Source organism: Falco peregrinus, chromosome 11, assembly GCF_023634155.1.
Source record: "Falco peregrinus isolate bFalPer1 chromosome 11, bFalPer1.pri, whole genome shotgun sequence".
In the NCBI taxonomy this organism is placed as follows: domain Eukaryota; kingdom Metazoa; phylum Chordata; class Aves; order Falconiformes; family Falconidae; genus Falco; species Falco peregrinus.
Window position 1 is genome coordinate 28,032,586 of NC_073731.1, and position 20,396 is coordinate 28,052,981.

The 20,396-nt window shown below is 37.5% G+C and overlaps 1 protein-coding gene across 8 annotated transcripts in view; it reads right to left on the minus strand.

Annotated features, from left to right (window-relative positions):
* The window catches only part of CDC42BPA (CDC42 binding protein kinase alpha), a 190,790-nt gene that overhangs the window by 20,736 nt on the left and 149,658 nt on the right, over window positions 1–20,396 (minus strand). For 6 of the 8 annotated variants that reach the window (XM_055815949.1, XM_055815946.1, XM_055815945.1 and 3 more), the window contains 12 exons: window positions 17,193–17,231; window positions 14,005–14,124; window positions 13,232–13,312; window positions 11,011–11,116; window positions 10,118–10,254; window positions 9,309–9,448; window positions 8,565–8,646; window positions 7,095–7,311; window positions 6,300–6,362; window positions 4,791–5,384; window positions 2,712–2,809; window positions 1,135–1,219 (listed from right to left, as the gene is read on the minus strand). In XM_055815949.1, the coding sequence (XP_055671924.1) occupies window positions 1,135–1,219; window positions 2,712–2,809; window positions 4,791–5,384; window positions 6,300–6,362; window positions 7,095–7,311; window positions 8,565–8,646; window positions 9,309–9,448; window positions 10,118–10,254; window positions 11,011–11,116; window positions 13,232–13,312; window positions 14,005–14,124; window positions 17,193–17,231 (1,762 nt within the window). The remainder of the gene's footprint in view (window positions 1–1,134; window positions 1,220–2,711; window positions 2,810–4,790; window positions 5,385–6,299; window positions 6,363–7,094; window positions 7,312–8,564; window positions 8,647–9,308; window positions 9,449–10,117; window positions 10,255–11,010; window positions 11,117–13,231; window positions 13,313–14,004; window positions 14,125–17,192; window positions 17,232–20,396) is intronic. The other 2 variants (XM_055815942.1, XM_055815943.1) reach the window with 1 other exon arrangement.

Consider the following 20,396-nt stretch of genomic DNA (forward strand, 5'->3'; position numbering starts at 1 on the left):
TTTTATACATATGTGGAGACTACAGTTACATTTAATAAGCTTGAACATACCCAACATCTACTGCTCACTGCCAAAACAGTTTTTGTATGGAAATTAAATCTCTTCTTTCCTTAAGATCAGCTGGAGATTTCATGAATTGTGGGATCTACTAGGTAAGCAGCTTCAGGAAAAAAACTTGCAGGCATTTAGAGAGATACACCTGGAGGATAGTTTACTGTTTGGCAACCTTTTCTAAAAGACAGCAAGAAGTGTACAGGAAGGAGCAAAGCATCAGCCTTACCCACTTCTGATTCTATGCTCTCCGTTTTTGTTTTTTTTTTCTCTTCTGCCCTACTTTTAATGTTCGATCTTTATTAGACTTGAAAATTCTTTATACATACTTCCATCATATTGCTCCTCTCTACCACTGTCATTCCTTTTGTACTACTTTGCTAGCAATGTAAATAAACCCTGAAACACTGCCAACAGCAGTATTGTTTCTGGAGTGTTTACTTCCACTATTTTCAGAATAGTTGTTAAGAAAATTATAGCTTTTGATTGTTAAAACAAAGCACATCCCCTCTCCATCTAAGAGGTTAAACAAAAGGTTAGCAAAATTATGTAGGAGCGTGCTTATGAAATAGGGTCTTAGAAAAAAAACGGTCCAAGAGACTCATACCAAAACTGTAATTCTGAAGCTAAAACTTTGGCACACAATCGTATGTGGCCCTAATAATGAGCTATGAATACATATTACTACTTTCCAATCCTTGGGAAAGGTCCGTTTAGGTTAAGTGTAATATTAATTTTTATCTAGTACTGCCAAGATTGCTATTAAAGTCTTTAATTGTGCAGGCATTCTTAGATAGCGTTCTGGCAGGTGATCCCAGATTTGCAGGGAGTGCCTAGTCGTTCCATTTTCTATTTCCAGCCTTCATTCAAATCCTCACTGAATATTCAAAAGGGGAAAAAACATTCAGAGTAGCAGCCTAGCAGACATTGTTGCCATCACTGTGGAATCTGTAAGCTTTTGCTTTCACATCCATTTGAGAAATCCCTTTCTACAATGCAAAGATCGGGGCCAAAGAAAAAAAGCACTTTCTGAAAAAAAAAAAAAAATAATTGCAAGATGAAAGCTGGCTTCTCTTTACGTACCTGCCATTTTGTTTTTGAAATATATTAATCTAACTGTCTCCAGGCCTAAAAGGTTTAGCGATCCTTCTGTATTCAAGGGTCGTACCTGAAACAAGGAAAATCCGTACTTGTAATAATAATAATAACTCACATTTATATACATATCGTATTCTGAAAGTTTCAAGATGCATTATAAACTCTCTAAAAGGAGCACTGTTATATTATAGCCAACCAGGGAGCAGAACAGCATAACCGGCCAGAGCAAAACCTGCTCTACAGAACTGCTCCCTCCAGCCTGCACTGTCTCCTATCTCCAGTAACACATGCCTGCTTTCAAGAACACCAACTGAGTCATTAAAGCCACAAAACACAGTGAAAAACAATTTCAGATTTAAAACTTCTGTTTGGAGAATGAGTACAGAGGGAATTGCCTAAAATTCCACTTAAAGACATAGGCTTAACACCATCCGTCCCAGCATTTAAATAAATAGTTCTGTTAGAAGTCTAGTTCATATAACAATTCAATTTTGTCTATTAGATGCACAAAGCAATAAGCTGTGCTTTTAATTTTCACGAGTACCATGTCACAATTACGCTTTGCAACTTGGTAAGAGTACATACAGATTGCTAAAACCTACTGGTATTTGTGATTTCCAACTTCAAAATGAGAGAAGCGTTCCACTTTCCCAAGTGCGCAAATTGTGTTAGAAACAAACTCTTCATAATAATTTGCCATTTTAAAGCTTCCTAGATGTAGCAGTTCTTGTTTGTTTAAAGTAGTTTCATTCATTAAATAGGCAGTTTTGAGCCAAATATCAAAGTACTAAATCACATTCTGCTGTCTAGGGAAAAAAAACGCTCCAACTGCTTAATAACTCAAAGTTTGAACATCAGAAAGAGTAGAGAAGATTTCCTCTAAAAGGTCAGATTCTTCTTCTCTTCTTAAGATGGTTAATAGTGGAGCACCTTGATCTTTGTGTTATTTATCCTTACAGCATTGCTCTAATATCCTGGTCCGCAGCTGACACGTGGGAAACTGATATGCAGAGAGACTGAGTGACTTAACACAAGACCACGTGGGCAAATCTCAAAAACTTCCTCTTTTTGAGAAGTGATCTAAACCCCACATCATCCAAGGTTTTAATATTTGTACTGGTTGAATCAAAATGTTCTAACCCTGTCTACAATGTTCTCAAGCAGCAGAAGACAGATTTTTGAAGGCCTGTTTAATTATCTTAACAATCCAGCATCTTCTAGCAATAACGTAGATGCAATCAGTCCCAATGAAGCCATATGCAATTAATATCAAGAAACTGCTCTCTACAATAATATCAGTGTCTAACATACTCATACGCACCAGACTGACCATTCATCTAAAACAGTGAAACCACACACAGAACACATTTTGTATCTCGTATTTCGAACAAAAAGCAGTAGTTTCTTTGCATTCTTTGCCAATTCTTAGCTCTTCTTTTAGTTCAAGTATGTCTAAACAAGCAGTTTTAATGATGCCTTTGGATGTCCAGAAAAAAACGGTATGACTGTAGCAAAGCAATATTGAGTCTAGACATGTATCTGATACTGAAACAGCAAGTTACCTTTTTCAGAGGAACAGTCTGTATCCACTCCATGGAGTTCACGTCGAAGATATCAATTGCGTTTTCACTGTACACAGAGAGGTATGGTGCATTGTAACCTGAGAGGGAATGATCAGGTGTAGTGTCAGGTGCTTTTAGACAGGGCTCAAAACATAAAACTTCTTATGGTTTAACCACGTTTATTTAAAAACAAAACAAAACAAAAAAAAACCCCACAACAAAAAAACCCAGACCAAAGGGTTCAATTCAACAACAACCTTTGGAAAATGTGTCTTAACTCAGAAATGACTTAGACATTTATTCTAAAAGCAAACCAGTACCACCAAAGACTTAAAACCTCCATGACTTTTCTTTTAACTTTGCAGAACCAAACTACTTTTTGAACTACAAGGGATTACAGTTTACTCTGCCAAACACTGATGTGGTTCGAAGTTTTTTTCTTCTAAAAGCCCTATTTTTAAGAGCTTGTATTTTGTAAATGATGTGGTAGGAAAACTATTTTATTGTTGTTATTTAAGCCTATATGTTGTTGTTGTTTAATAACTGTCATTTGAATGAACTGAGCTCTTACGTCTTTGGACTATGTACTAAATGCAACACCAGCTGGAACTAAGAACCATGACATAGTCATAAAAATCTTCATGTTTCCTTCTAGCTTTAATTCTTTTCTCTTATTTTCTGGATTGTAAAGAGAATTCTTGCGCTACTTATCTGGCACATTTCCCCAGGATGAAATTTGTTCCACTGGGATCACTTCTAAAGGAGAGTTCAGTATTTCCATGTTGGCAACAAGACTACCATGGTCTGCCAAAGACTAACAAGAGCATCCAACTTGTGTTTAAATGTAACGGTGGTTTTTTGCTATAAAATATACCCCCATTCTGAATTGGAATAACATCAGGTCACTTCATTTAAGGCAATCCAAAAACTTTCACAAATGTCAATCACTAGTATAGATAGCTACATGTGAAAACACCTGTTTTTCAATCTCTCACAAAATCTTATTTTGATTCATTCATTCTCTGAGTCCATTATAATAGTCACACTCCTGAAAACCAGAAGGGACACAGCCTGTAAAAGTTGCTCCTTCCACATTCAGAGGGGGCTTCACTCAAACAAGGTGAAACATTCCTTTCCTCTGCACTGGGACTGTACTGCTGCCACAGTAAGCAAGGCGGCAAACTATTCTAAAAAATCAGCCTAAAGCTGACTCTGAGGACAAATTTGGCTAATCTTTATCTGCATTCAGAAGGACATTAAAAAGAAGAGAGGCACTGCAGTTTCTGTTTTCCTCCAACTGTCAAAAGATAAAGCCCCAGCTTTGAGAGAATGTGCAATAAATAGTCAACAGTTCTTGCTGGAAACTGGGATCTTGAAAAATTACAGTATTCTTTCTTTAAGGTTACAAAATATATTTTCTATATTGCCTGCTGTTACGTGGTACTTTGGAAGGGAAGGAGACAGAGGGGGGAAAAAAACTTAACTGATTTTTGAAAAAGTGAAAAAGAAGAGATGAATAAGAAGAGTGTCAACAAGAATGGCTGAGGAAGAGAGAACGAAGGAATAAGAAAAGAAAAAAGCAAACACTAAGTAGGAATACACTCCGTTACAGAAAAACAAGTCAAACTACCAGATCCTGATTGTGACTGAACATCAGGAAAGCTTGAATCACAACATCGAGCCAAAGTGCAGTCAAGTTTTAAGACTTTAAAAAACAACAGTCCAGTATCAGAGGTAGTGAATGCATAAAGATCCCATTAACCTTGGTAGGATGTGAGGCTTTTGGCTGTTTGAGAGATCAGGCCATACATTTAGAAATCGGATGTCAGGTAGAAATCCTGACCCTTGATTTCTCTTTGTGTTACAGCAGTAAAAGTCAGTGAGAGAGTTGTCAAAACTAGCATAAACGAGATCCGGATTAAACCCTCGGACTAGATTAAAAATTCTGACAGATGCACAAAGCATTAATTACCTCTCAGGTAATTTATCCTTGACCTTCACTTCCTGTGGATGTTAATACAAGCAGTGATCGCTTCAATGCATAACAGCGCAAGTACACTGACACACAGAGCAACTTACAGCAAGAAGATGGAGTTGCGGGCCACATCAGTTCTTGTTGTCTAGATCTTCGGCCCTGGCAGTCAACGTAAACCCCTACGCTGCTAAAACACAGCAGGTATTCTTTATTTGAGATTTCGACTGCACAGATGGCATCAGTTGGCTGCTGTGAGATAAATGATAGTGTGTGGTCATCTGGATGGAGCAGACTGTATGGGCTGCCTTCTCCGTGAAGGGGATATTTTAAGAAACCTGACTGGTAGCCCACACAAAGACGGTCACTGAAGATCGACATCCATTGGACATTCCCCTGGACTTGGATCTCCTTGATCTTTTTGTGACGTGTCTTACTCTGATTTAGTTCGTAACAGAGGACCTGCCTTTTCATGGCTACACACAGGCAGGTAAGAGCTCCGTGGCGCACATGTCCAGAAACTATTGACTGACAGCCTTTTGTCTCTGCCAGCTTATAAAACTCAGTCTCCCTTCCATCCAGGGCAGCCACAGGGAAAAGCCGCACATGACGGTTTCGTCCTGAGATTACGGCAATGAGCTGTTCATTTGGGATAAGCTCAATCTGATGAACCTTCTTATTGTCACCAACACGGATGATCTCTAAAAAACAAACAAACAACAACCCCAAATCCAAGTAAATAATATTTCAGCGTGAACTGATTATAAAGTATGTATTTGTAAAGATAAACTATGAAGGAAACCCAAGAAACCCCCTTGATTGCTTCCCTGCAGTATTAAAAAGTACAGAATCAAAACTTGCATTTTAATATAATACCAGATGTGGCAATGCTGGACAGACCTTTGGTGTTTCCTCATTGGAAAAAGAGAGGAGTGGATTTGATATGTTATTATTTCAGTACTCACTTAAAAAACAGTTTATAGCTATAAAACTACTGAATAAACAAAAACCCTGAAAAAGCTGAAACATACAATTAAACATGTAGCTTGTTGAATTAGCTTGGGCATCTGTCATTGCATGTCTTTACAATACTGAACCTAAGTTTTCATTTCTGATACCAAGAAGGAGGTTACAGAAAGGATCAAGCCAGGCTCCTTACTGAGGCGCACAGCAGAAGAGGAGACAACATTCACAAACTGAAATGAGGGAGGTTCCTACTGGATATACAAAGGAAATGTTTCATTGTCAGAATAACTTGCAACAGGCAGCCCAGAGAGCCTGTAGAACCTCTGTCCTTGGGGATTTTCAAGACCTGACTGGACAAAGTCCTGAGCAACCTGGTCTGAATTCAGTATTGAACCCGCTTCAAACAAGGGAAGAAAATCTTCAAATGCATTCCAGATGCTGGATCATTGTTACTGGAAAGGATACCCAAAACAAAAAGCACACAGAACACCTTGATTATCGGCTCTCTTATGGGGTTGTCCAGTCCAGCTGATAACATATTAAATTGAGAAAAATTAAACCAGAGGATATTGAAAGAGAAAAAAAGGTTACACAGTCATTTTCTGATTATTTAATATTAGGGGAATCATTACCAGTTCCTAATCTCTTACCATCTTTGGTGACATGCACAACAAATAACCCTTCTTCATTCCCCAGAGCTATTCTTTCATGGTCTATGATATTAAGAGGAAAAAAAAAAAAAGTTTATTTTTCTTTGGAAATACTTCTTCAACAACAGTGATAATTCTGATTAAGACAGACAGGTTTTTATTATCTTGAAATAAACAAATATAAAGCCAAACCAAACACATTCATGTAACCACAAACATTGGTAACCTCCCAATCTTTCAAATTTTTGAAAACAAGTAGTTTCCCATTTCTCCTGATAGTAGAAGCAAGAAACATAATCTTTAACAACCCATTCAGAGCACTTAAGTGTACTACCAACTTCAAAATAACTGTAACATCACATTTAAATAATTTAAATAAGAGTTTACCATATTTTGAGCAATAGCATTTAAAATTACTAAATTCATTCTCTGATTTTGTCTTCTATCTGGTCCCACAAGCAGTTTTTGTAAAGTCAGTGATCTACTCTATTAATGCTAATTTTGCCCAGTTAAGGAATTAAGTTTACTGAATAATAAAAGACTAATATCCAATTCTCAGTCAAAATTATTCATAATTATGAATATGTATGAATAGGGGGAATATTCTGAAAGATCTGATGGAAGTACTGGGTAGTGAATTGCACTTCTCAAACTCATGCACATTTCCATATGGGATAAAAACTACCTATTACTCTCTATTCAGTAGATTATGCCATTTAATAATTTTTTTGGCAAAAAAAGTATGTCTTTGGCATACCCCTTTTTCTTAGAGCTTTCTTCTTACTCACTTCATACCTATGATTGCTGCTGACTGTGTTGTTTTGATGAGGGGTAAGGTGCTGTCATAAGCTTCTTTGGGAACATAGACTGAGCGGTCTTTGAGTTTGTTCTTCTTCAAGATCCTATGCAATTCATTCAGCACTCCTACCCACTTGCTTTTTTCATTCTCACCGTCTGCTAGAATCAGGATTGAACACTTATTACTGGATGCAGAGAGCTGGGAAGCTGTAACCTGGAAAATTTTAAAATGTGCATTTTAAGTCATAAACAGTAACAAAATTAATCATTATGATTATTACAAGAGTATCAGATGCCTATAAAGTGTCCTTTTAACTAGCTGCCTGAATTTAGAATGCAAAAATTTAGCCCTAGTTAATAGAAAACACTCCACCTCAATGAAGGACCCACAGCAGAAAAACCTGTAGATGCGAATAACTCCAGCAAAGAACAGAGAAAACTTTAGGTTTATGTCAAATACATTTGTATTTATTCTATCATTTGGAAATGTCTGCCCTAAATAAGGTAATCAATTGTTTCTCACTGCAATTGTATAATGAAAAGCATTCTTACAAAGTATTCTGTATTTTTTTTAAAGACCAATAAGTTTTGTTTGTTTGTTTATTCATTTATTTAATTTGTTAATAATTTAATGCAATAGGAATGGTCTTTTTGGAAGAATGATCTATGGTCCTTTTCACCTATTTGGTACAGCTACTATAGACAAATATGAATGCCCCTTTTGTAAGTTTATCTCCTCTCAGCATGCAGAGTGATGAAACAGTCTGAAAGCTGTAAAAACAAGGAGTGAAACACAACGGTATAGTAAAAAAATGACAGGGGAGTTAATAAGACACCAAAGTTATTTCATTGAGGTCAAAGGTTAAATAGAATATCTAGTAAAAGTAAGAAGAGTATTAGAAAAAGCCAATGATGGCAAAATCCTGATACCAGATAACAGAAGTAAATTTTGATGAGCATTTTACACTAGGTATCTATACTGACTACCTGATGAATGGAAGTTTTCAGAGACCATATATATATATATATATAAATATAAATATAAATATATATATATAAAAATATATATAGAAGTATATAAAATAAAGGCTTCAGGAATACCACAACAAGTTAAATTGAGAAGCAGAAGGTGACTGTAGGAAATGAAAATGTAGAAGATCACAAAGAAAAGAAGAATTCCAAATGACTAACAGGAGATTGAGAAAAGTACATCTTACTGTGAAGGTTAAAAAAATAAAAGCCACGTAAAGGGGAGATGGGAGCTTATTTAAATGTACTAGTGCTATTTTTACCACAAAAACAACATACGTACAGATCCTTATGCATTGCTGCTGCTGCCATGGATACCACACGGCCAGAACTTGCAAAGGAAATAAAATACTAGCAAGCTGTCAGTGAGTGCACACCGTACACCACACTCTGAAACCCTGTACTTCTGGGTTACTGGGTTCAAGACATAATACTTACCCTAAAGATACAGGGGATATCTTTTCGATTTGCGTGGATGACATCTGAGGCCAAGACAGAACTCACTGAGAATTCTTCATCCCTTATGGAGACCACAAACATAATTGAAAAAGAGTTAAAGAGTGAAATTTATATGTTTGGTTTTTATTTATATTTCCGTTGTACCAATAGCCTTGCTTTGTGAAGGACAGGACACAACAAGACAGTAACGAGATCTAATTCTTAAAATGACCCTTTCCTCTTTATCTGCAGATGAAACTCACAAACGCAATGCTGCATGATTAATTCCTGGTAAATGTTGATGGAGATAAATCTATTCTGAGTATGTGGGTTTTGTCTGTTCAAATTAAAACCTTTTTAAAAAAATAAAAATAATCAAACATTAAAAATAGCCCTAGACCAAGAACACCTCTCTAACTCTTCAATTAAAATCCGAGCTCACTAGAAGCTGTAAGTTACATGCTACAGCTTTTTGAGACCTCCTGCATAAACTAACCTAGTTCAGAGATAAACTTTACCTGCTTGCTGTGTTAAATGTTCTCAACCTTCAGTGAAGTTGGTAGTATTTCAGTAATACTGAAGACAGTGGGAACAAACTAGCCCTTCTGAATCAAAAAGTGGCTCTCAACATAGATTACAGTTTTTCATAAAAGCTCTGGAGCTTGCTTACCGATTTCACAAAAAGCAGAAAAAAACCCCTCCCAGTACTTCCGAGAAGCTTCCACTCAGCACCAAACAGCTTACCTCATGTCTATGACCTGACTCACTACCACGCTGGGCTGGGATGCTTTTCCTTCTGCTACATCGTATAGGAAGAGTTTAAAATCACAGATCACTGCCAGCGCTCTCTGCCAACCTTTCTTTACTCCAGCTGGTTTTGGTACCTTTGGCAAAATAAATTCTGATCAACTCTCTAAGTTTGCATGCAATCAAAAATCCAAGATACAGTACAAAAATCAATTCTCTCATCTAGGCTGACAAGCTTTTATTCAGTAACAATGTTAAGCAACGTAAGTAATAGCACAGGTGCAGTAAGAGCATCACACACAGCCACACAGACATCACAATGTATTATTTAAAAAAATTCATAGCACCACAGATCCTTCCTTCTTATTTCACAAGCTCATTCAAAGCGATATTAACAAATACAGAGAAAGAAGCTCATTTTTAATTAGTTTTGGCCATATTCCTGTTGACCATGTAGAGTAGTTTTTTTTAGTATTCATGTACAAGAACCCACACCAATGATGCTAGACAGTAATAGCATCAACAGAAAGACTCAAAAACTCATAGGTCCTGGAAGATGATCTGATCTTTAGAGATGGATTATTGAAGACCAACTCAAAGCACAATGGCTAACAAAAACGGGGAGATAATTACTGTTGAAAATGCTAACAGTTGCTTTGTAAAAATGTAGGTCTTGGTTTGCAAACTGTTACCTTAAGGTATAATTAAATCCATCCCCCCTGATGCTCCAATTAAGAGTTTAATTCCAGCTCTGGAAAACAAAAAATTTAATATAAGTGCCTCAAATGCAGCTACCTGATACTTACTCGGACATGTCCTTCATAAGCTGTTCCTATGCCTTTCTGTGGATCTATTCCCAAAGGTCCCTTAGTCTGTTCGGGAGGGATTGGACATACTGCAGGAGCCTTGTCTGCACAGGTCACGTGGCAAGAGAATCCACATACTTGTGAGGAAGAGAAGAAACAAAAAGATTTGATGGTTATTTCTTGTGCAATGCAAAAGCTATGACAGTAACGATATTTAGAAAGGAATCCTCTCTTTTTTTTGACCAACAGCTGAATAGTTTCACCGTACTTTGCTACACTGAGACAGAAACGTAAGTCTGCGCACAGGAGCAGTTCATGCTTTGAAGTTCATCTGCTCTAAATTCTGACTTTCTCATTTTCAGAGGTGTATGGATACAGTCTGGTTTCACCCAGGTAAGAAAGAGCCTAATCAGAAGCTCATACTGAGATAATCTCTGTGATCTCCTCCAGGCCCAACTCTACTAGCAAACAAAAAGCTGGAAGGTCCTCTAAATGATGAATGTCTTTCTGTGTACATACAAGCTTAGAATAAAGTAGCCCTGGAAAGGAGCAAAATTGGTACTGACAGCAAAACTGTCTTACATTTTGCCCTGAACCAGAGAGCAAAACTGCTGGCAGCATACCTGACTGCTGACTGTGGCCTCTTATTGCTATTTTAAGTAAACTGAGCTAAGCTCTTCCACCACCAACTGGAGTATGTCCCCAGATAACCAGGTAATCTGTTACAAAAGACATTTGAAGTGTTTGGCTTCTACTGGTAAAAGACTGAAGCATGACAATATATTCTGCTGTTCAAAATAGAAGACTCAGGCATTATCACACTACAACATGTACTGTGCAATTTGCATTTGTAAGAACTTCAGTTCACACCTCCTGCTTTCACAAGTGCTTACCTTCACAAGTACAGCCCTGTCGAATTAAACCGACCATCAGAGATGTGCATTGATTGCATTTTGTTGGTGTGTTAAATGATTTCACTACAAACTGGTGCGCTTTAGGCTGTGAAAAAAGCAGACAAGGATGTTAACACCTGTAACGCTTCTGAACAGTTATCTTTTTCACAGACACCAGAGTGCATAGCTGCATTAAAAAAGGTAGCTTATTTGTGTTTGCTGAAATGAGATCTGAGGTGCTGACACACAGGCTGAAAAAAACTCCTTATCAGTGCTCATTGTTGATAATTTAAACCATCCTTTGTAAACAAAACCATGGAAACTGGACAGTGTCTCAGAACATGAGTTTGCTTTCACTGCAGATAGGAAAGTTGCCAAAATTATTCCATTACACTCTAGAAGCTGAATGTGTCTATGTATGTGCTTGGTGGGCAACTGTCTCCCAGCCAAAGTTAACCTACCACAGTATTTTCTAAGCTGCAAATCAAGTGCTCCTCTGTAAGGACTGTTGCCAAAGTTCAAAGAAAAATATCCCAACTTTTTCAAAATTCTAATCTTTAGAAAGCATGACCGAGTTCAGTTCTGTGGTGGCAAGCACAGGCAATTTCAGAACACGCAAATCAAAAGCAAGAGTACAGACGAAGTTGATTTTAAAAGGGACTGTCTTCTGTTAGTTCTTGGGAACACAGACAACAAGAGTTAAGTGTTTTAATTCTCTCCCCTTAAGGATGGCAGAGCTGATGCTATGATATCAAGGCTAAATCACTACATAATGTGGCAGTATGATTCATAAAAGGCCTTATATAAAATCCAGAATACTGCTTTGCTTTTCCAAAAAAAAAAAAAAAACAACCCAAAAAACAAACCAGCAAAGTAACAACTGGTAGGTGGAGAAATCATACAGCATAGGGTGAACACAAAGGCTATCCAAGCAACTTGGATAATGTATGTGATCTGAAATAAGACAATTTTGCAGAATACTTTAATGTGTAGGTATATTAACATTTTTATCACTTGCCTGGTTTTCCCAGCATAAGATATCACAGCTAAGGGCTCAAACCTCATGCATCTCCAGGAACAGTTTTCCTGTTACAATGGAAGCCTGTCTACAGATGGATGTCTTGTTTCGAAACTTGCAGGGAAACAATACTTAGCTTTAAAAACTAATGGAATCATAAAGTAAGAAGGTTCTTTAGGGAACATAATAAATCAGAAAGCCAATCATTACTTCCTGAGCAAAATATTTGCAAAAATTGAATTATATGCACAGTAGAATGTTTCACAGGATTCCAAGTGCAGTATTTTTTAACTGATTTACTAAGATGCTGCCAAAGAACACTGTCTGCTCAAACTTTTTAGCTTTCCTTTACACAAATGAAGTCTTTTGCTGTTTTGCAATTTATCAAATCAGAGAAACAGATCTATCAGAAAGACTTATTTACTTCACTGATTAGTTGCAGAAAAACCGTCATTTTTTTAAATATCGAGAAGATTCCTAAGCCGCTGGGGCACTTCTGAAACTTTTATGGGGTAATTTTTCCTTCTGTAGCTATTATCTTATTCTTCACTTGCTTGAATATACAGAATTCGCTGTGAATTATCATACACTGACTGGCTTATTTGGCCAACAGCAAAATAATTTCAACAACTGATGCAGAATCAGTATTTATGCAAGTAAAAAGCCCGAAGACACAAAGACGGGAATTCCTCCTCCCAGTCCAGTGCTGGCTGTTGTTCTCACTCTACACTGCTTATAAAAAATGCAAATCTATGGTTTCATTTTAGGCTTACACTTTGCCTTTTCTCAAAAATAAGCATCTAATCAGCTCACAGATGTGCTAATCTGAGACTGTCCCACAGTGACATCAGTTTTATCGTATACAGAGATAAAGGCAGGTTGGTCAGACACATGCCAGGAAACACCCCCCTTTCTAGGAAGTCTCTTTTCGTTTCTTTATGTCCTGGTTCATTTATCTCTTTCTAATTTACAAACTACCATTTTTCTTACAATCAGATTCCTGTGTGCCTAGTACAACTTGTCAAACCACACAATGTAGGAATGAGGGGTTTCAAATTTTAGAAAGCAACCGGCTTCCATATAAACAGTCCTTCTAGGCAGTTCTGGTAAGATTGCTGTGACAAACAGCTCTCCTGAAGCTGTTGCCCGGGAGTGCTATTTTCCCCTCTACCTTATAAAAAGTGTGAACACTTGACTGAATACCTTTGGTGCAGAGAGTCCTGATCCAATATATGCTGTCCTCATGGTTGGAGTGTGAATTGAACGGGGAGGATGATCTGTAACCTGAACATAGCCCCCAAAGGATCAATGAGGCATCAAGTACACAGTATCAAAGACAGCCTGAATGAAGCAAAAAGACTGCAACGTCCCACCCCCCCCACCCCCAAACATACAAGCAATCAATCTGATTAACACAGAAAAGGAGTCGGAAAACCAAATCTTATTTTTCAGCAAAATTACATGTAAGATTAATCTCCTAAATGTCAGAAGTAGCTTTGTATTATCTTAAACATGTGATTGAATCTTTTCTAATGTAAAATAATCAGTTAATTTTTTTAACAGGGAAAGGGGACACACTATCACAGCTGCAGAGCCTGGCTAGTATTTCGTATTGAAAAGACTTTCAGCAGGACTCCAAAGTGTGCTCTTACAAACTACAGTACAACATTAACTTCGCGCCATCATTTCTTAAATACTCATGACTGAGGATGTTTTATGAAGAGAGACTGTATCTAACAACTGATTCAATATAGTTCCCACCCCTAGCCCACCCACCCTAGCTGTATGGGAAAGGACATGCAACATTCCCCTAAATGCCATTCACCACTGGTGCAGAAGGTTATTACAAGGTCCTAAAGAGTCTCACTGCAGAGGAACGAGCTTCATTCTAAACAGAAGGATTTGCAGTAGCAATTTTTACATGAGTGAAACTGTCACTCCTAAAAGACGACAGAAATTTGTCAACACTGGAGTACCTCGATTGGTTCAATCTCACTAGCTGTAGAAGGAGATCTGGATCTTGAATGGAGGTGAGACTTGCTATCTTCATCCCGCGATGGAGTATTAGACAACGTAAAATTCTCCACTGAATCAATCTAGGAGAACAAATCAAGAGAAAAAAAAAAACACAACCAAAAAAAATAATAAATCAAAGACATCATTAAAAATTAATTCTCAACTCTTGCCAAAATAAGGTAAGCGAGCAGTAGAATTCCTAAGAGAGAACTGAGAGGATAAAAATTCAGTTTTAAGCAAATTCCTAATTATAGTTTAAAAATGCAATGAAAATTATTGAAAATGAACACGCCAAGGCTTCTGCTGAGAGGTGAGCACATGCATAAGAGCTGCTAGTTCAGGGGCCTGATAAACACTTGAAGAGACCCGTAACTCAGCATTTTCAAAGGGTGAATATTTTCTGCTGGGTTTTGTCCACTGGTAATAAAGATTTGTCACAAGTGAATTCCCACATAGCCCATGTAAATCACTGCAAATACATTTAGAAGTAAATAAGGAGAAAAGGCAGAGCAAGCAACATACTTCCTGAGGTTAGTGTTAATTATATTCACAAAGAACTGCTATTTTTTTCTACCCCATTTGAACTCCAAAAACATCCTTACCAGGAATTCAGTTTCTTCAGGGGAATATTTTCTTACTCCTTGATATGACAATGAAACTAAGCCCAACACAGAACTACACTGAACAACAAGGCATATAGGTACCAGTTAACTTGGATAACAAGTCATCTTCTGTCAGTGCAACTGAAAAAATCAGAGAATGCAGGATCCTTCCTTGAAAACAAGACATGTCCATATCAAAGTTTTCTATGTAAATTTATATGGAAAAAAATTATCGCAAGATGAGGATGCTTTTCTCTACTAATAGTAAAACTAAAAGCTGGAAGCCTACAGAAGCCTTCATTGCATGCCTGGCTTTTCTGGAGTGATGCTGTCATCGGTTCCCCATCACAAAGTATTTGGCTAGCTTGCATACAAACTCAAATATGCAGCAACATTTACAGAAAGCATATGAACATTCCACTGTTTTTTATCTCATTTGCCATTGACACCATACTAAGAATTGCACAAACTTTACTGCTTTTTGGGAATAAGATTGCCAAGCTAATCTTATACATGCATATACAGTCCTGTCCTCCAGAAACTCGGTCATGGTAGCGAACAGGTGCAGTTGCTGGTTTTTCTTTCTCTCTCTCTCCACCCCCCCTTTTTTTTTAATAGTAGTGAGTTAAGTTTGATGGCTTCTAGTGCTATCATAGCCTTAAAAAAAAAAAATTATCTGATGAAAATGCTCATCAGCTTAGTCAACTTAGGCACATTAAGATGCCTGTAAGCATTTCTCTAATGAAAACGGCTAATTCTCACACTGGGATACACCTGTTTTCTACACATAGATCATGTGTTTCAAGCATTGAGGCAAAAATCAGCAGTAAAGCAAACATTTTGTGCTCAGGTTTATCAGAAGCAAATAATTGGAAGCTTTATCCAGTATTAGAAACATTGATGCCTTTAAGTAGCAAATCCCCAGACACGTAACACTATTTCAATTATTTTAAACTTTGTCCTTTTTAAATTGAGTCTAAACATGTGATAACTTGGAGTCCACTCAAAGACCTCCAAAAATTTTACTTTCTTCTTAAGTGTAATTAAAAAATATGCCAAATAAGTAACTACAGGCAAATTTTCTGTGGCAAGGAACAGACATTCCTTTTCTTCTGCAAGTTAAACTCAGAGATCTAATCTATCATTTCACAGATGTTTCCAGATACTCCAAAGGCTTTCCCTTTCAAAGCAGCATTGCATACCAAAGAATTTTCATGGTGTCTCTTCATTTTAGTACAAGCATGATATGAATGATGGAATTTTTCTGGAATGTGCTACAAAGCCTTTGTGGTTGGAGACAAATGTTGAACCAGTAACAAATGTATTTTTACTTTACTTACGGAACATAAAAAGCCCACAAAATGCACAGAACCTGATCTACCATTACAGAATTTGAAGGGAATTTTAACCACCACCTTTACTGCAGAAACAGGGCCTTAAGCTGTGTTGCTCCAGGTTCCTTGCTTTAATGAGAAGAACTAAAGCAACCTGACTCAACTATGGCCAAAAGCTTACGTGGACCACATTAACACCATTAAAATTAAACAAATCCACTGGTTTATCAAAAGCATATTTCAGTATTTCCTAGCAATCTGTTACAGCCTTGTTGTCTTCCACAGGCCTGTGCTTAGCTGTCTCCACAGTGTCACCTGTGTAAGTCTGAGCCAAAGCTGGCCTGTGTATAAACACATCTTGAGGAGAGATGACCTTTGGAATTGGAGCCACAGCCAACAAACCCAAGGATGCTGGCCTAAGACACAGCGGTGTCCTTTGAACTGCACAGGTAAGGGCACTCTTAGAGCTGTTGGGCATTATTGCTTATTTATTAAATATTCAATATAAATGCTTTGTATACTTTCTTATTCCTATTGTCATACATGCATAAAAGAAACAAAAGTGGCAGTATGAGTTGAAAATGGACATAGTCTATCTGCTACAAATGCAGTCTGACAAAGCTCTGATAACACCATGTTAAAAATCCACCTTGATTTTTGAAACACCGTAGAGCTTTCCAGCTTAACAGGACTACAAGACATCCTTCTGCTTTCCTTGTATGAATTTTTCCTGCCCTCCTTGATGCTCCAATTTACTCAGTTGCCCACTTCCCGTTTGTTTATTTCTGTACTGTGATATTTTCTACCCTTTGCTATGACATGCCTGCCAAACGCCAAACCTGTATAGGCAATTCCCATAACTCGACACATGCCCTCCGCTGAGGGCAAGGGAAAAACCAGGCCCTTATCTGACATTTACCCATCTTCCCAACCTGCGCCTACCTGATCAAAAAACTTTCACATTGAAGTGAGGAAGTACCCAAAGCATCTTCTCTAGTTACTGTGATATTCTGCCCATAGGATTACCAAATCGAACACTCCAAAAGCTTTTAGCCCACAGCTATAAAACAACAAAAAGCACAGCAGCAGCAGCAAACGGTAGCAGGAGCACAAGACATGCAGTGAGGTAAATACACAATCCATACATTAAACAAAGGCATGTACAAAACAGGCAAAAAATAAAGGGCCACATAGAGTAAGACAGCCTCTTACACGTCTGCCTTTGTTAGCTGGAGTACAGGAAGGAGAGCGCTTTAACAAAGAAAGGAGGAGAATATGTTACAAAACGGAACAGTGACACACATCAGCTCAGAAATCGTCACTCTGTATCTCCAGAGGTAGCATTTAGACACACAGAGACATGGTCATTTTTACAAGTATTTTGAAAACAAGATATTCTGGGGCAACAGGAGGAATGAAACATAAAAAAAGGAACAATTATTTTAAAGTTTGCATTTTTGCACAGGACTGAACTGCAGACTACGTTATACTAATAATTTGCAGTTAGCATCTCTGTACTTTGAACAAGATAAATAAAGCAATCTCTTTGAGGCACAATATGTCCAATGTAAAGTATCAGAACCAGAATTATGCTAAACTTAATTATGAATGTGCAGGTAGTCAGGGCTCTCACCACATGCTATATACTATGGCTTATTCTGTTTAATAACTTGATTCAGAGCTTGATTTATTCTGTAGGTATTTAAAAAGTTCATATTTGTTTAGTTTAACCACAGCCCACGGCAACTGTATATGAGGACAGATTGCAGGATGATTTCAGAAATACATTTTTAATTTGTCATGTGTTGATAACAGGGGAAAACCAGTATTTTCTAGCAAGTGGGAAAATAATAGGATTCCACTTTATTGTTATTAAATAATCAAAAATTCATCTTTAGATAAAACAAGTTGCTTGCTTCTAATAGCTAGTGAGATACACAAAATCCACCTGGCAAAACTCCCACACCTGTAATGAACACAGGAGACTTAGAAGATATTACTGAGAGACAGCCTGCAGCACACAGGAGAAACAGTGGCAAATGTTTAGAAATCAGTTCATCAGAGTCATTGGAGATGACTTCCCTCCCCACCAAAATCAGACACCAGGGACAGTAAAACATGTTCCTACTGCCCTTTGCACCCTGCTGTGTCCACAGGGGATACAAGGATCATTTCTCAAAACGTGTGGGCTTTCGCAGCTGCGAGGATTTAGGCACCAGCTCTGCCAACCTGACAAAGTATGTTTTCAAGGAGGGACAGCTGGAACCAACAGTGAGTGCTACACATCTGAACAGTGAGCAACCATGGTTCTTGCTCAGCATCTGCAGGCTACAGAGGCAGCAGGACATCTATTTTTACTTCTCTTCAGTAGAAATTGCAAAGCTACTGTTTTCCTCATTGAAAAAATTAGAATTAACTTGTCATTCAGAGTGCTATAAACAATTCTGTTACTGGGATGGCTGACACATGACATACCCACCCTAGTAAACGCCAAATGTAATCAGTGGGCCGAGCGCAGTACTGCTTACACAACTGTATGTTACACAGACGTCAGAGACGTTGCAAAGAATGCTATGTAACTGCAACTGCATATTATTTTACACTCTTGTCATTTCTAATGAAGCACCTGAGGCTGAAGAAACAATATGGGCCATTAGTAATATTTACTTGGGGTTCTTGATTACAGGAGAGGCTTTTCTGAAACCCATGCGATATTGCAGCACTGCATGAGTCTGGCCTGAGGACTTGTAATTCTTCTTTGGTCTTAACATAAAGAACCCACACACTTCTCAGGTTTGACTGAGCACAGGTTAATTCTTGAGATGCTAGAAGACATGCTGCCCATCAAGGTAACTGCTGCCAAAAAGAGACACTGGGAAGGGAATGGAGGTCACATTCACTGGGGAGGAATTTTTAATATATTTGTATTTAATGATTTCATTTAGAGTCTGACTAACACATTGATGTAGAACCAACTCTATGAGCTAAAACATAAATAACCATTTATTTTGATAATTCAGAGGCTATATGTTATGAATCTCTCTATGAATGAATCAAGTAATTGTCCAATAAATGAAAGATGCAGAACTGACTTTAAACACCTTTCTCCTATTAATGTGGACATCAGCTTTATTTCTCTTTCTCATAAAGACAGGTAGCTCAAAAAGTCTTGCATTTGTCTGCAAGATACTCTTCTCATCTTTGAAGAGTCAACGCTCTTCTTCTGCAGCTTTGCCAGACGAGAAAGAATTCTGCCCTGGTGTTAGAGACGTTAGCCCCTGGCCAGCCCAGGCCAGCAATGTACTCCCGCCCAATGCAACTGAGAAAAAAATGTTCCTGTCGGACTCAGATTGAAGCTGTAACAGGGGAAGTTTGATTCTGCATGTAGTAAGTCATCCACGTGCAACAATATACACATGAATACCTACAGTTTTATCTAAGACTAAAAAATGGGTATCTGAAAAGATTTGATCTGGGTGGACCAATCAGGAAGAATGCCTTAAAGGATGTATACCAACAGTTGAAAATTACTCACTTGCATAGCTAAAAAGATAAACATGATGTTGTCAAAATGCTTGTGAAAAAAAAAAAAATGCTGCCGCCTTTAAAAAAACAAAACCAAAACAACAACCAACAATAAAAACAGAATAAAGTACCGACGTCCTTCAAAACTAACTAGATAGCAACCACGAAAAACTGTCTTGTCCCAAGTCTCCTCTTTCAAAACAGAACATCATCAGCTACTCTGCCACATTGATTTCTCTGGTAACAAGTTTTAGAAGAGAATATTAAGATATTTTTAAAGGTAACTTTCAACGAAAGAACCTGCTGATTCAAACCAAGTGTTCCTAATACTCAGGCAACATAGAGAACTTTCCTTTAATCCAGTTAAAGGATATAAATACCATTCATTTATTGCAGACTTAACGTGACAGGAAACTACTCTTTTTGTCAAAGAAAATTCCAACAACATCAGCAAGATAGAAGTTTTCTATATGCTATACAAAAATGCAGGTAAATACCATCTACTATGGTACCACAAATTTTGTCTGTACCTTTACGGTACCTTCACATTTTCTCAAAGGTATATACCTGTTTTACAGAAAAAAAAAAAAGCATCTAGAAGAAAAACATTCTTTCAGAGTTTGTGAAAGGAAATGTCATCAGTAGAATAGGCCCATAAACTATACCCTCTTTGTTACACCCTTCAGAGCAGACATTTCTAGAATAAAATTAATTATATCACATTTTAATGCAAATAGGATTATACTATTGTGAATACATATGTATATATATGTGTGTATGTGCAGACACATATATACAAGCACACACAGATGTACACACACAATATACCTACAGAGTTGTAACAGATGGTTCTCTACCATGGATGCATACGTTGATTTTAGAAAGCTTATT